This window comes from Alosa alosa, chromosome 1 (assembly GCF_017589495.1).
Source record: "Alosa alosa isolate M-15738 ecotype Scorff River chromosome 1, AALO_Geno_1.1, whole genome shotgun sequence".
NCBI classification, from domain to species: domain Eukaryota; kingdom Metazoa; phylum Chordata; class Actinopteri; order Clupeiformes; family Clupeidae; genus Alosa; species Alosa alosa.
The window spans coordinates 31,721,335-31,735,514 of NC_063189.1; the positions used below are offsets into that span (position 1 = coordinate 31,721,335).

General features: G+C 47.5%; 1 protein-coding gene across 1 annotated transcript in view; it reads right to left on the minus strand.

Annotated features, from left to right (window-relative positions):
• The window catches only part of htt (huntingtin), a 48,775-nt gene that overhangs the window by 3,580 nt on the left and 31,015 nt on the right, over nucleotides 1-14,180 (minus strand). Inside the window, 22 exon segments of the mRNA XM_048250250.1 lie at nucleotides 132-292; nucleotides 717-879; nucleotides 1,093-1,198; nucleotides 1,615-1,828; nucleotides 2,168-2,282; nucleotides 3,360-3,551; nucleotides 3,684-3,838; nucleotides 4,032-4,164; nucleotides 4,518-4,648; nucleotides 4,791-4,873; nucleotides 5,499-5,637; nucleotides 5,954-6,109; nucleotides 6,508-6,611; nucleotides 7,484-7,610; nucleotides 7,722-7,906; nucleotides 8,237-8,329; nucleotides 9,885-10,062; nucleotides 10,621-10,673; nucleotides 12,136-12,355; nucleotides 12,613-12,735; nucleotides 12,904-13,042; nucleotides 13,612-13,688. Of these exon segments, the coding sequence (XP_048106207.1) occupies nucleotides 132-292; nucleotides 717-879; nucleotides 1,093-1,198; nucleotides 1,615-1,828; nucleotides 2,168-2,282; nucleotides 3,360-3,551; nucleotides 3,684-3,838; nucleotides 4,032-4,164; nucleotides 4,518-4,648; nucleotides 4,791-4,873; nucleotides 5,499-5,637; nucleotides 5,954-6,109; nucleotides 6,508-6,611; nucleotides 7,484-7,610; nucleotides 7,722-7,906; nucleotides 8,237-8,329; nucleotides 9,885-10,062; nucleotides 10,621-10,673; nucleotides 12,136-12,355; nucleotides 12,613-12,735; nucleotides 12,904-13,042; nucleotides 13,612-13,688 (3,047 nt within the window).

Sequence of the window (14,180 nt, forward strand, 5' to 3'; positions counted from 1 at the left end):
ACGTTGCGTAAAAAACATTGGACAACACATTTTGCTACACAAGTACGCGCCAAATCCTTAGCTGGGTGTGTTGGCGTAGCTTGCGTAGACTATGAATCAGGCCTAAAGGTGCGCCATCAGGGTAAGGATACAGAGCGGAGATCCACTGGCTGGTGGAGGCGCTGACGAAGAAGCAGGTCAGACTCCACATGGCCATGGCCACAGGCGTGCGCTGGGTGAAGTTGGAGAGGGACAGCAGCACCCAGTCGCGCACCATGGACGACTGGCCGGTGGCATGCAGCGTCTGGAACACCTGGAGCAAGAGCCAGGGAGGAAGGGGGTCAAACAGCACATTTCATTAAGCTGACCCTCAGCTAAGCGCCAAGAAGAGTCCGTCTTGGGCAGGCCAGGCCGTCTGCTCCACAATCACTACCAAACCAAAACCTTCCAGAAAGGCTACACTGAGTCCGCAATCACTACCAAACCAAAACCTTCCAGAAAGGCTACACTGAGCCCACAACTGAAGTGCTCTGTTCGCGTAGCGTTAAAAATAAGACCATTTGGCTAAGCCTACAGAGTACATCATATAATTATAATAAAATCATAATCATAATATAATTACCAGCATATAATAATTAGATAATTAAATGACATTAACTACACATCAACAACATGATGATGTTTAAAAGTATAAAAGTACGAATGCTACTGTGAAAATCAATGAAAGTGACGATCACCTTATAGACCACTGTTGCCATGAATTGGGGGTAAGGCTGCTGATTGGACAGGAACTCTCCGATGACCTTGTTCATGACATCCTGAGGAGGGAAGAAGTCGTCCAGGAACTGGGGCAGAATCCGCGATACCACGCGAGCTTCACAAGGGAAGCCCTTACGGATCCTGACAAAACACCACAGCAGCAGCTAAGCAAGCTTCGTTTGTTGTCTATTTACTTTTACTAGCGTGGGCCATTAGGTTGTTAAATGGCTTAGTAGGCTATAGATATATTACACTGTGTATAACTTCTGTTAAGTGAGACTTTATATGCTTAACAGTGGGTCTTCGTTTCATAAAGACTATCTGAGTAAGGAAATGTTTCCTGGGAGCAGTCACCTGTCAAAGAGCACAGAGACACGCTCCATAGCAACAATGACCGTCTCACTGTCTGTGGCAGTTGGGTCGGCATCCCCAGGGTGACCAGGGTTGACTTTCTCCTTTCCTGGAAATTAACCAAAATATCCGACAGTCAATACACAGCTAGGAATGGCTTTATTACAACAAAAAGGAGCAACGTTAACTTACTACCTAGCTGCTAACTATGACATATCAGGCAAAGTTAGCAACTAGATGGTAATTAACATTTGATATACTGTGATTCAAAATACCTTGGTGTTACTAAGTAACTCTAGCTAAGTGTAATGCAACTGAGTATATTTAACAGAAGCAATGCTGCTCAACTGGTACCAAAACAGCCCGTTGTATTAGCCATAGCAGACCAACCTGCTACCAGATCAGTGTTGCCGTTACAGTGTTAGCTACTCTGCTAGCTGCTCGCTAGCATTCTATCTAGTGGCGTCAGTTGTTAGTAAGGAGAAGTCTGACTGAAACGTAGCCTGCCTGCGTCGTCCGGGTCACCTGTGTACATGCAGGTGAGCATGAGGCCCAGGGCGGCCATGGCGCGGTGGGGGCTGGGCATGTTGACACGCTCCACACTGAGCTTGACCAGCGTCTCTGCGTCGACGCGCGACAGCTGCTCCGACAGCAGTAGCCGCTCCAGCCCCCGCAGCACGCAGTGGTAGATGACTGATGGCGTGGCCTCCTCACTGGCCGACAGAATCACCCCGCACAACTAGAGGGGAGGACGAGAGAGTGGAAGGGAGGGAGGGAGGAGAGAGGATAGAAGGCATCCATAATAGCATTCCATGAAAAGAAGGAGGACGGTGAAAAAACAGCAAATAAAATAAAAGTTAGTTGGTTTAGCTTTGTTACTTGTACTTTTCACAGATAAAATGAGTTACCTACAGATGTCAAAGCAACAAATAATCATGGTCAGAAGGCATTTCTCTACATATAGAAATGCAATATAACTTTGAATGAAGTTCTTTGAATGTCCATTCTGTTCATGATGCATGCTTCTTAAAATGAGGTTAACATGAAACTGAGAGTGACAGACAGCCCGCCCACCCACCTGGATGATGCCAGCGTTGAACTCTGACCCCACATCCAGAGGGTAATTCTCCATCATGTAGAACGCCACAGCACACATCACCAACACGTGCTGCTGGTTATGTAGGTTCACACAACTAACACACGCACACACACACACACACACACAAAAGTCAAACTAAAGGTCACAAGGTTCAGCAAAGTTAAACATAATGGCATGACTTGCAACAAATGCAGCTTGACCAGCTCATATATTTCATATCACTGCATGCGTGACATGCCAACAACACTAGCCCTATTTTAAGACGGCACATTGGGGCCTCGCGACATTCATGAGAGGCGTTCCTCTCCAGTCCTCCCTGAACACATGGTGTCTCAGATCCCAGTGGCACGCCGCACATGCACCAACCGTGCGGAAGTTAGTGTGAGAGGGTCTGGAACCATGGGCCATGAGGGCTCCCCAGTGTGTGAGAGAGAGAGAGAGAGAGAGAGAGAGAGAGAGAGAGAGAGAGAGAGAGAGAGAGAGAGAGAGAGAGAGAGAGAGAGAGAGAGAGAGAGAGAGAGAGAGAGAGAGGAGTGTGTGTGTGTGTGTGTGTGTGTGCAACATTAGCCCGCTCCCAGGGGGCTGCCATGGCCTCAGAGGAACCCCAGCCCAGCCTGTGGGTGTCCTTTCATTAGGGACCAGCACCTGCTCTCTGCTCACATCTCCTATTCCCTCAAAAGGGCGGCCTAATGAGCTGTGTGTGTGTGTGTGTGTGTGTGTGTGTGTGTGTGTATGGGAGGTTGCATGTGGCAGAAGTTCAACAAGTCAAAACTAATTCCATGGCTAAAATGAATATGTTTATTTCAGCTTGTGCGAGTTGTTTGCTAACCCCACAGATATTGTACAACTAGCTTTGTTTACCAATGTCTAGCTCTATAGACTGAGCAAATATTAGCACTTCTATGTGTGTAATCCCTTGGGTGTTTAGTTTAGAGGGAGATGGAGAGAGAGAGAGAAAGCAAGCGAGAGAGGGAGATAGAGAGAGATAGAGATAGAGAGAGAGAAAGAGAGAGAGTAAGCAAGCAAGAAAGAAAGAAGAAGAAAGCAAGAGAGAGAGAAACAGAGAGAGGGCAAGCAAGAGAGAGAAGGAGACAGAGAGAGAGAAAGATAGCATGAGAGAGAGAGAGAATGAATGAGTGGCTGCGTTCGTGCGTGTGTGCACACTACTCACTGTGCTAGGGTTCTGAGGTTGGAGAGCAGGTACTCGCTGACCGTAGGGATGAGCTGGCGGGCGGTGTCGTCCAGCAGGTCACACTCCAGCACGTAGAGGACGCCGTGCAGCGCCCCGATGCGGCTGGGCAGGTGCGTGCTCCGCAGTGTCGTCTCCAGCAGTCGACACACAGGCTCTGCTGTGGCCTTATCCTACACACACACACGTGCACGCACGCACGCACACACATGGTTCAGTTAGATGATGCCTCTGCAAAGAGAATGACTTCTGTGTGTATGTAGATAAACGATGATCAATCACACACACACACACACACACACACACATGCCCAGCACGGCGGCGGCCTTGCAGATGGCTGGCACAAGGTACTGGTTGAGGATCTCGTCTTCAGGGGGGTGCACTCTCTGCAGCTCCATCAGGGTGGAGAACATCATGTCAAACTGGTTCCGCTCAGTGAAGAGGTCCGACACCGCCAGCAGCTGATGGAGAGAGAGAGAAAGAGGGTGAGATATGCATGTGGATAGGAGGTTATGTAACAGAACAAGAGAGACTCTTACAGTAAGAGTGAGATTATACTCTGAGCACTCTTTAGACTCCCTTAGTGAACTCTCTGAGGCCTTTTAAAAACTTCAAACCCCACACACACACACACACACACACACACACACGTACCGATCGCACCACCTCACTGATGAGGATGACGGGGGTCTTGCGGTTACTGGGGCTCCCTGGCAGGATCCACTGACTGTAGAGCTCCAGGAGGAACTGGGAGCAGGAGTGGATGTCTACTCCAGCACGGTGCTTCCTGTCAGGGGAACACACAGAGGGTTGGCCCTTGGCTACGAGAGGGTCAGAAAACATCAGCCCGTCTAGGGTGTGTTGTGTATATGCACTTGACCCTAGCATTGGGAGTCAAGACCTCCTGGCTTACTCAACTATGAAGAGGAGTGATCAGTTTAAGATACAGTATATCTGTGTATTTGTGAGTGTATGTGTTCATGTAAGTATGTGTGTGTGTGTGTGTGTGTGTGTGTGTGCTGTATGTGTGCATATCTGTATTTGTGAGTAAATTTGAGTCAGAGTGTGTGTGTGTGTGTGTGTGTGTGTGTGTGTGTGTGTGTGTGTGTGTAAGTAAGTAAGTAAGTAAGAAAGTGTGACCTTGAGTTGATGGGAGAGATGGGGGGTGAGGCTGGTGCCGGGGCATCGGTCTCATCCTCCTCATCCTCGTCCCACTCCTCCTCCCTCAGAGGGGTGATGTTGTTCCCCAGCCACACCGAATGAATGGACACCTGCCACACACACACACACAGTGAGTGAAATGGAGGAACAATGCATACAGAGTTCCAGTTAACAAGAGGAACACTAACACAAGGTGGCATCAATTTGCCAGCACTATGGGATTGTGGGGATTGTAGTGATTCTCAGTGTCACCTGGCCCAGTTTGTACTCCATGTTGCCCATCTCTCTCTCTGTGTTGATCTGCAGGAGGAGCTTCTCGTGGCTAATCAGGGTGCCTGTTTGGAGAAGCAGAAACCACAGAAGAGTTCAGTCCAGTGACATGGAGCCAATGGCGCTTCATGTTTCAGTTAGTACTGGCACATCATATTAGATTAGCATGATGCTAATCTGCCATTACTGCGATACGAATCTGGCACTCTGGAGCAGAAGTGATGCCTTTAGCACACAGAACCACTAGAGACGTTGCCATAACCACACTACTGAACTGAAATAACCTCAATTCGTCACATGCTATTTGCCATACTTATGCACTAAAAACATATACTTTACACATTTATTCATCACTAGTGTATGGCCTGTTAAACTGGGTAGACACTGCATTTTTTTTTTTTCAGTTGAGTACGATATGATAACTAACACTACGCATTTCAGTCGGACACGATTACTGTGCTCACACTGCATGTTCAACTGCAGGACACACTGCAAGACAAACGACCAAAAAATCGGACGCGCCAAAAAATCCACTCGAATTGGACGGGACACTGTGAGCCTGCTCAAACGACACGACATATCGGACAGGTATTCAGCCCAATGAAGAAGTTAGTTGAATCGGACAGGTTGGGGGCTAGAATTGCACAGTGTCTGCTTGCCACTGACTGGGTGTCCCACGGCTGGTCTCACCTGCAGAGGAGGAGGAGAGTGAGGGCACGGGGTCCCAGGCCTGATAAGGGAAGTGAGTGGCCACGTTGTCCCTCTTGGACACCATGGACTGGATCTCCCTCTCCACGGCCCCCCGGATCACACTCAGCTTCTTCCCAAGCCTGCACCAAACACAGAGAACACAAATGCCTCAGCAAGGGGCTGACCGCAGCAGAGAACAACAACGCCTCAGCTTCCGCGTGGGGCTGCTGACCACAGCAGGCCTCTGTGCCCAGGTTGCGTCTGCTTTGTAGGGCTGGGTTGGCATCGGTCATTTGCACTGACTGACCAGCCTCGTACACCCACCATAGCAAAGACGTACTGTATAGAGCACTGGTGCAAGGCTTGTGTCAGCACCAGCACCAGCTGTGTCAAGTGCTTCAAGGCTTTACTGTGTGTGTGTGTGTGTGTGTGTGTGTGTGTGTGTGTGTGTGTACCCTCGTATCCAGGGCTTTGAGGGTCTTGTTGCGCGGTTGCTGCTCCAGGCAGCTGACGGCGGGATTTCCCGCCACAGGAAGAGTCATGGCGCTCAGCACCAGAGAGGTGATGGCCTGCACCGCAAGCACGTTAATCTGAGTCCGCTCCAGATCCTCCTAACACACACACACACACACACACACACACACATTTTTTAGCGCATGAAGAAATGGTCGCCGTCAGTAAGGCTACCTTTCTTTTTTTAAATGTCCTTGGCACCTCTCACTGCAACCACAAAGACTAAAAGAACACACTGTGGCTGCCGGCCCTCATGCCGAGATGGCCCCTGAGGCTTACTCATCAGCCACCCTTAATAGAGTTATATTCATTTGCCTTCCCATTCTGGAGCATCACAGACTACGCCTGTTCAGAATACTGAGCGATGCTGCATTCTTGCGTGAGGGCCAACGGTATCATAGCGTCAGGCAAGCCCAGAGAGGTGTCTGAAAGGACACAGAGCACTCTTTGTCAGACCAGACCAGGCCAGGCCGAGCGCTGGGGAGGCAGCCAGTACCTCCTGCGGACTCTCCTCTTCCTGGTCCATGGCGATTGGCTGGGTGACCAGCACCCCCAACAGTGTGGCCCAGGTCTCCTCAAACTGCGTCCGACTGCTCCACCCTGACACAGGCACAGGACGTTAGACGGAGTAGATATTAGATATTATATTAAATATGAGATATTATACTAGATATTACAACAACAAATCCCAAAAGTTGGGATGCTGTGTAAAATGCAAATAAAAACAGAATGTGATAATGTACAAGACTCGTAAACCCATATTTAGCAGCAAAAAGGACATAGACAATATATCAAATGTTGAAAATGAAGCAACATGTTTCAAAAAAAGTTGGGACAGGGAATGTTTACCACTGTGCTGTTTGTTTGTCTTTTTGAGCACTAAAACAAGTTGGATAGGTTGGATACTTGGATAAGCCCTCTAGCCCAGATGAGTCCATGATTTCCAAAAATAATTGCACATTTTGATTGGTCTAACCACAGGACCTTTCCCCATGTTATCCCAGTCCATTTTAAGCTCATGCCCAGATAAGACGGTGGCATTTCTGTATCATGTCTCAATACAATTTTGGCTGTTGCATGGTGAAGTTTACACGAGCATTTCTGAATTGAGCATCAAACTGTGCTCATGGACAATGTCTACCAGAGGTTTTCCTGAGCCCACACAATGATTTTCTTTACAGAAACAAGTCCGCTTTTAATGCAGTGCCATCTGAGGTTCAAAAGGCCACGGCTATCCAATATTGTCTTTCAGCTCTATCCCTTGATTTCTCTGGATTATCTGAATGTTTTAATGATATTATGTACTGTAGATGATGAATTCCCCAAATACTTCACAATGTCATGTTAAGAAGCATTAAAATTACATAGTTTTATAATTTGTCCACACAAGTGTACATAGAGTGATGAATACCCCTACATCTTTACTTCTAAGAGACTCTGCCTCTACGGGCAGTAGGAAGCTGTGGAGTTACCCAGAGTGTTGATGCGGTACAGGAACTCCCTGAAGACGTCCTTCTCCTGCAGGAACTCCACAGGGATCTCTGGCAGTGCCGTACCAAACTCACCACCACGCCTGGGGGACCAGCCCAGCTTCCACACCTAGCACATGAGTACGCCAACGTTAGGAGAAGCACTGGATAGAGACACACTCTCTCTCTCTCTCTCACACACACACACACACACACACACACACACACACGAGTGTCTCACCAGTGGCGGCACGCGGGTGTAGCTGTTGACGAGCGGTAGCCTGGCGAGGCTGATGATGACATTGCGCAGGGTGGGAGTGAGGAATGCTGGGATAGACCGGTTCCGAGGGTGGCCCAGAAAGAGCGCCGTCTGCAAGCCCTCCACCAGCTCAACCATCACCTCACACGCACGCTGCTTGCTCACATCTGAGGCACACACACAGAGACAGACAGACACACACACACACACACACACACACACACACACACACTCACACACACACACACAGACACATGCACACACACACACACACACACACACACACAGACAGACAGACAGACAGACAGACAGACAGACAGATCTACACATGCACACACACACACAAAATGTTAACAAATGACTATGATCCCAGTTATATAATTGAAGGGTTCCTTTAAAACATTGCAATTATTGTTGGTGGCAGACTCGACAAAAGGCACTCCCTTGTTCTCAGTAAAAAGAATGTAGAATATTGTGGAGGAATCTCTAGAACTCACCGTCTTTGGCTGAGTCCACTTCATCTTCCCCAGATTCAGAGTTAGACCTCTTTCTTTCCGGTCGGAGAAGCTGGTCACCAGGCCCCACAGCGACTGTCACAAACACACACACACACACACACACAAACACAACATACAATGAGTGACCAAAGACCTGCAGCTCCCTCTCTAAATAATAACACTGTCAACACATTGACAGTGTCAACTCTGTCTCCTCAGAACCACCAACCCCTTTGAACCCACCGCTCCCACTGGAAATCTCCTTATCAGAGCCCAAACACCTTGACACCAAGCACCTGGCTGTGTGCTCCTCTGCAGTGGACATTTACATGTATTCATTTAGCAGACACTTTTATCCAAAGCGACTACTATTATCGTAACACCTCCAATTATCACCCAATTTGTTTGAGAATTCTAAAACAACAATGTTTTTTAATAATATAACATTTGATAAATGAACATTTATCAAAAAAACATTTGACAAATGAACCTTACATTTTTCAGTAGCCATATCGGAACGTCACATATTACCAACCATCACGTATGTCCAACCTCTTACGTGTATGTCACTTAATATTCATTTCTATACAAACCAAGACGGCGGATTCCTAAAGAAACGCAAGCACCCACACCATAAGTTTATCTAAATTAGCTATGTACCAAAAATGACATTTTACCGTGACTCAAAGAGCTGTAAACAGTGTTGTAAGGCTGCGTGTACAAATCCGCTTGGAGCTCCAGTGGAATTTTGAATTGCGACGACGAGAATTCTAGGGCTAACCGTTGATGTGCCGTGAGAAGGTTGGGAATAAGTACCCACCAGCCCAGCAATAAACTCCGAGCGTGGTAAACAAAATCGGATATTTCAGGCAGTAAAAGCCCCGGGAAGAAACAAACTAGATTTTGTTCAAATCTACACACCTATGGCTACTAAAAACGTGAAGGTTCATTTTAAATTAAAAATGAATTAAAAACATTGTTGTTTTAGAATTTTCGAACGAAATGGTTGGCAATTAGCACGTTTACGATAGGTGTGTAGATTTGAACAAAATCTGGTTTGGTTCTTACCGGGGCTTTTACTGCCTGAAATATCTGATTTTGTTTACCGCGCTTGGAGGTTAGTGCTGGCCTGGTGGGTCGTCTACTTCCACCCTTTCAACGGCACATGAATGATTAGACTGAGAATTCTCGTTGCTACTTCAAAATTCCACTGGAGCTCCAAGCGGATTTGTACACGAAGCCTTGCAACACTGTTTACAGCTCTTCGAGTCACAGTAAAATGTCATTTTTAGTACATAGCTAATTTAGATACACCAATGGTGTGGGTGCTTGCGTTTCTTTAGGAATCCGCCATCTTGGTTTGTATAGAAATTAATATTAAGTGACACATACACGCAAGAGTACGGAAACTGGCGTTCCGATATATTACACGGGACTGGTGGTAATAGGGGGCGTTCCGATATTTTAAAAGGGCCATTCTCCCCAGAGCAACTCAGCTGCTTGGCCACTATGCTACTACTGCATGCTAGCCCAGCTCCTTAGCCACTACACTACCACCGCCCCATTTCTACTCGGACACCCTGCCCTCCCACTCTCAGGTCTCCTGTCCTCCCTGTCCCCGCTGGGTCCCCTGGGTGTGCTGTCTGACCTGCGTGGATGAGCAGGCGGACGCAGTGGATGATGGACATGGCCTGGCTGAGGTAGGGGCCCGAGGCCAGCAGGGTCCAGACAGCCGGCTGCTGCAGGGCCAGACACACACAGGACAGGGACGCCTGCAGCTGCACGCTCAGAGGGAGCTGGTCCTGCAGCACTCGCCACACCACCGTCTGAGAGAGAGGGAGGGAGGGAGAGATGGAGAGAAAGAGAGAGAGAGAAAGAGGGGGAGAGAGAGGAAGGGAGTGGGATATGTAGAGATGGACGAGAGGGAGAGAAACAGAGTGAGAGTAAGAAAGAGAGGAGGCACAATGCTGCTCCTAACAGGGCTATGACCCCACTATGCATTCCTCTTCTATTTATACCAGTCCTGAGGTCAGCTCTGTCCAACACTTCTAGTCCCAGACATCAGTCATTATCTGCTGCACTCCTATTGGTCATGAGTAGGATCTGGATGGGTGTCAGAAGTGGATAAGAGTCCTGATCCCAGGACTGTAGAGGGCCTTTTTTGTATGAGGAGCAACCAGATGCCCAGAAGCCTTCCCGATGAGGAGGTCACTGCCAAAAGGTTGCTATGGCCATGTTTACCTGTTCTCCAGGGTGAGGGATTCCCGTGAGGTGGCATGGACTAGTTGGCCCGGTTCAGGTGGATGACACTGGAAGGACTGGGACCAGTGTGTGTTAAGTACAGTGGCATGTGTGTGTGTGTGTGTGTGTGGTGTCTGACTGACCTCTATGGTGAGGGTGGTGAAGGAGGCCACCAGTGCTGGCTGGCAGGGGCCCTCTCCAGGAAGGTGTGTGTCAATATGGGTGCCACTAATCCATCATCTGTGGAAATAGCCGCATCTTACCTGAAGATCTCTTCGTGGAGGACAGCGTTGGTGAACACGGTTGTGCTGAGGAGCCCTTCCTTCCCAGCAGCCCAGTTCTAAGGCGGGGCGGTGCCTGTTCTGTCTGGACTTCGTGGCCAAGGCTGTCTTACCCCATGCCGACTGGTGGACATGGGCAAGGCAAGATCCTGACCTTTGTTACTGAGGTGGTGAAGGATTTTCAGTTCACACGCTTCCATTTGGGCCATGGGCGTAAGCCACATTCAGCGCCTGTGGACAGAGTCCTCAGGGGAGGGCTTTGACCTTGATGACATAGTCATCTATAGTGCCAACTGGTGGAGGGATCACAGCATGGGTGAGGAGGCAGACTGGCTCCTTCGAGAGACAGCAGGTGACTGACTACTGACTTCAGAGCCACAGGGCATCCACACAGGCTCAGCACCGTCTGATAGAAGCCCGCTTTCCATCTCCCATCTGTATTAATGTCTTCTGGTAGCGCCTGTCAAACACTCATTTATTTAGTTAAACACCACACACACACCATCGCACACCACTAGGTTGAAATAGGGGGGTTTGTAGGGTGATTGGTGGTGGGAACCATTATTCTTGAGTGTTTTAATTGTTTATCACTAATATGGGTTTTCTCTTTACAAATGTGATTTTGGTGGAAACATTTTGTATGTATTTCTATATTTGCTGTTTACCTTGTTTGGTTTATTATTTGGTTATTATTGATTATTTGGTTAATTGATTTTTTGTTAACAATGGGGCACGTGGGAGGGGCACCTCCAGCACACACAGACAAAAGAAGTTCATGAGAGTTCAGGGTAAAAATAGAACCCTCTACGGGTATTTGACAGATAAAAGTGGATTATAATAAATTCTGTTAGGTGACATTTTTACAACAGACCTTAGGCCTGACTTATCCAAATCGGTTACCCATTTATAAGTGCCGATGTGCTTTTCCACGCTGGGAACCTTGATAAAGGAGGCCCATTGTTGGAGAGCACAATAGCTGAACTCCTGGACTGTTTAATCTTCCAGTGGAGCAACAGTGAACTTTGACTAACAGGAAGTCAAGCTCAAGTCTGCCTAAGCAAGGGGGTGCCTACCCCTTACTGATACAGACTCCTTCTAGTCTATTCTATTCTATTAAAGTCCGGTATTCAGCAGTCACTTATATCCAAAGGGACACAAAAATTCAAAATGCAGTAGCCATGCCAAATGAAGAATGTGGAACATAAATGCTGCACAATAACATCCATTGGTTAGAGAGAGAAAGGGGGCGGTGGTATTGTAGTGGTTAAGGAGCAGGGCTAGGCACATTGGCCCGTGTAATAAAACTGACATATGTAAGCTAATGTGTCTGCTAAATGAATAAATGCAAATGTAATTGTAGAAGGCTCTGGATCTCACTATAGACGTCGGCCAGTTTGTCCCAGTAGCCTTCAGGCTCGGACTCCGCATCGGTGGGCGGCAAGAAGGAGTGGTGGGGGAGGGGGAGGAGCTGCGTGGTGGCGGACAGGCGATCCATGGTCACCTGGAGAGCAGTGTCCAATAGGACCCCGCCCTGACCTTGGGTTAGCCTCTGCACCCCAACACTCAGGCAGGGGGCCAGCAGGGCCAGATTGAACTCCTGAAAGAACGGAGAAAGAGAGGTGAGGAGAGGGGGAGGGAGAGAGAGAGAGAGAGAGAGAGGGAGAGAGAGAGGGAGAGAACAAAAGAAGCCAGAGTGGAATGTATTTAGATGTATGTAGAATGAACATGCATCCCTATGTTGCATGCATCATCCACTACCATAACACCATAAGCACGTCAATGTGTGTGTGTGTGTGTGTGTGTGTCCTGTGCAGTGGAATTTAGACCTCAAACCTCAACCACACCCATTCTTACCTTGCAGGCCATGATGGCGCTGAGATCCTCCTGGGGCAGTTTGGTCAGCAGCGCCGTGGTTTCATACAACGCCCCCTCTCCACCCAAACAACACTGAGACTTCACTAACGTCACATACCACTCCTGACACAACAACAAAACAAACAAACAAACAAACAAACAGGAAGACCAAGTAAAGAGATGAATTACGCAGAACATTTGGATATTTCTATGTACCTTATACTTGGCAAATTATGTTTTGCAAGCCAACAACAAAAACAGTGAGACAATGGACAATGCCCGAGCTCTGACCTTATTAGCTACCACATGCTGTGTGGGAGGGGGTGGCTCTCCATCTAGTGGGTGTGTGCTGACCGGCGGTGTGGGGCTTGCCGTCTCCTCGGGGAGAGAGGCTCGGAACCTGTCCAGCAGGGAGTAGAACCTCTGGTGCCTACAAGGACCATGAAGACTCCAGTCAGCAGATTGAAAATGGCAAGCACAATCAGAGCTGTCTGTCACACAATGTTGTTACGCCACTAGAAGTCACCTATGGGACATCACCGAGAATGCATTTCACAGAAAGACAAATAATATAAAAACTCTGTGTTGATGTGTATGGACATAGTCACATGTTCAGGAGCATAGATGGATTGTTTGTGTGTGGGTGTGGTTTGGATACCGAGCATATGGAGCTACACGCATATAGAACTGTGAACCAGGTGTGTAATCTAGGAGGATATCCTTTTGAAAAAAATAATAATTCATCCATCCATCCATTCATTAATTCGTTCATTTGCGCATTCATTCATTAAGAAATTGTGAAAAAAGCAAAGACCATTGTTTTACTTGAATTTTCTACACTTAATTTAAATATATGTAAATGCTTTGAAAATATATAAATATATGTAAATGCTTTGAAAATGCTTTCCCCAAGCAGAAAAACAAAAACAAAACAAAACAAAACAAAAAAAGCCAGAAGGAGAAATCAGCGTTGGTAAGGGAGGAAGTGAAGTGGGGTACCTCTGGGCCAGTCCACTGCTCTGCAGATACTCCTGGAGCCTGTCCAGCTCCTCCACAGGCAGTTGAGCTACGCTGTTCTGGAGACGCAAAACAGACAGAGGCATGGTCAACTCTCAACTTAACTGGACCATTTACTTCACAGTGGCAACTGTTGTAGAAATAATCTTTTTTTGAACTTTTATGTTCTAATTAGTTTTTCAGCTGAATTACATGTAACATTTAATTACCAGCAGGGTTTAAAATTAGCACCCGCCACTCACCAAATGCGGGTAAAAATATGTTTTGGCGGATAAAAAAAATAGGCTTACTCGCCATTGGCTGGCTGATAAAATACGCCTCTTCCTTGCTTCAACAATAAATTATTAGTATTGTACACACAAGAGTACTGGTGTAAAACACATTACGACAGCTGGTGTGATTCGCGTTTTATTTTTCGAATTTGTCCCTGGTTGTCCACAGTCACTGAACAACATTCGAAAATGTAACTGCGTTTGTTTGGTTTCGTCAGTCAGAGACGGTCAGAGATCATCGGAGCAATGTTAACAAGTATGTGGCGACATATTGCCGGT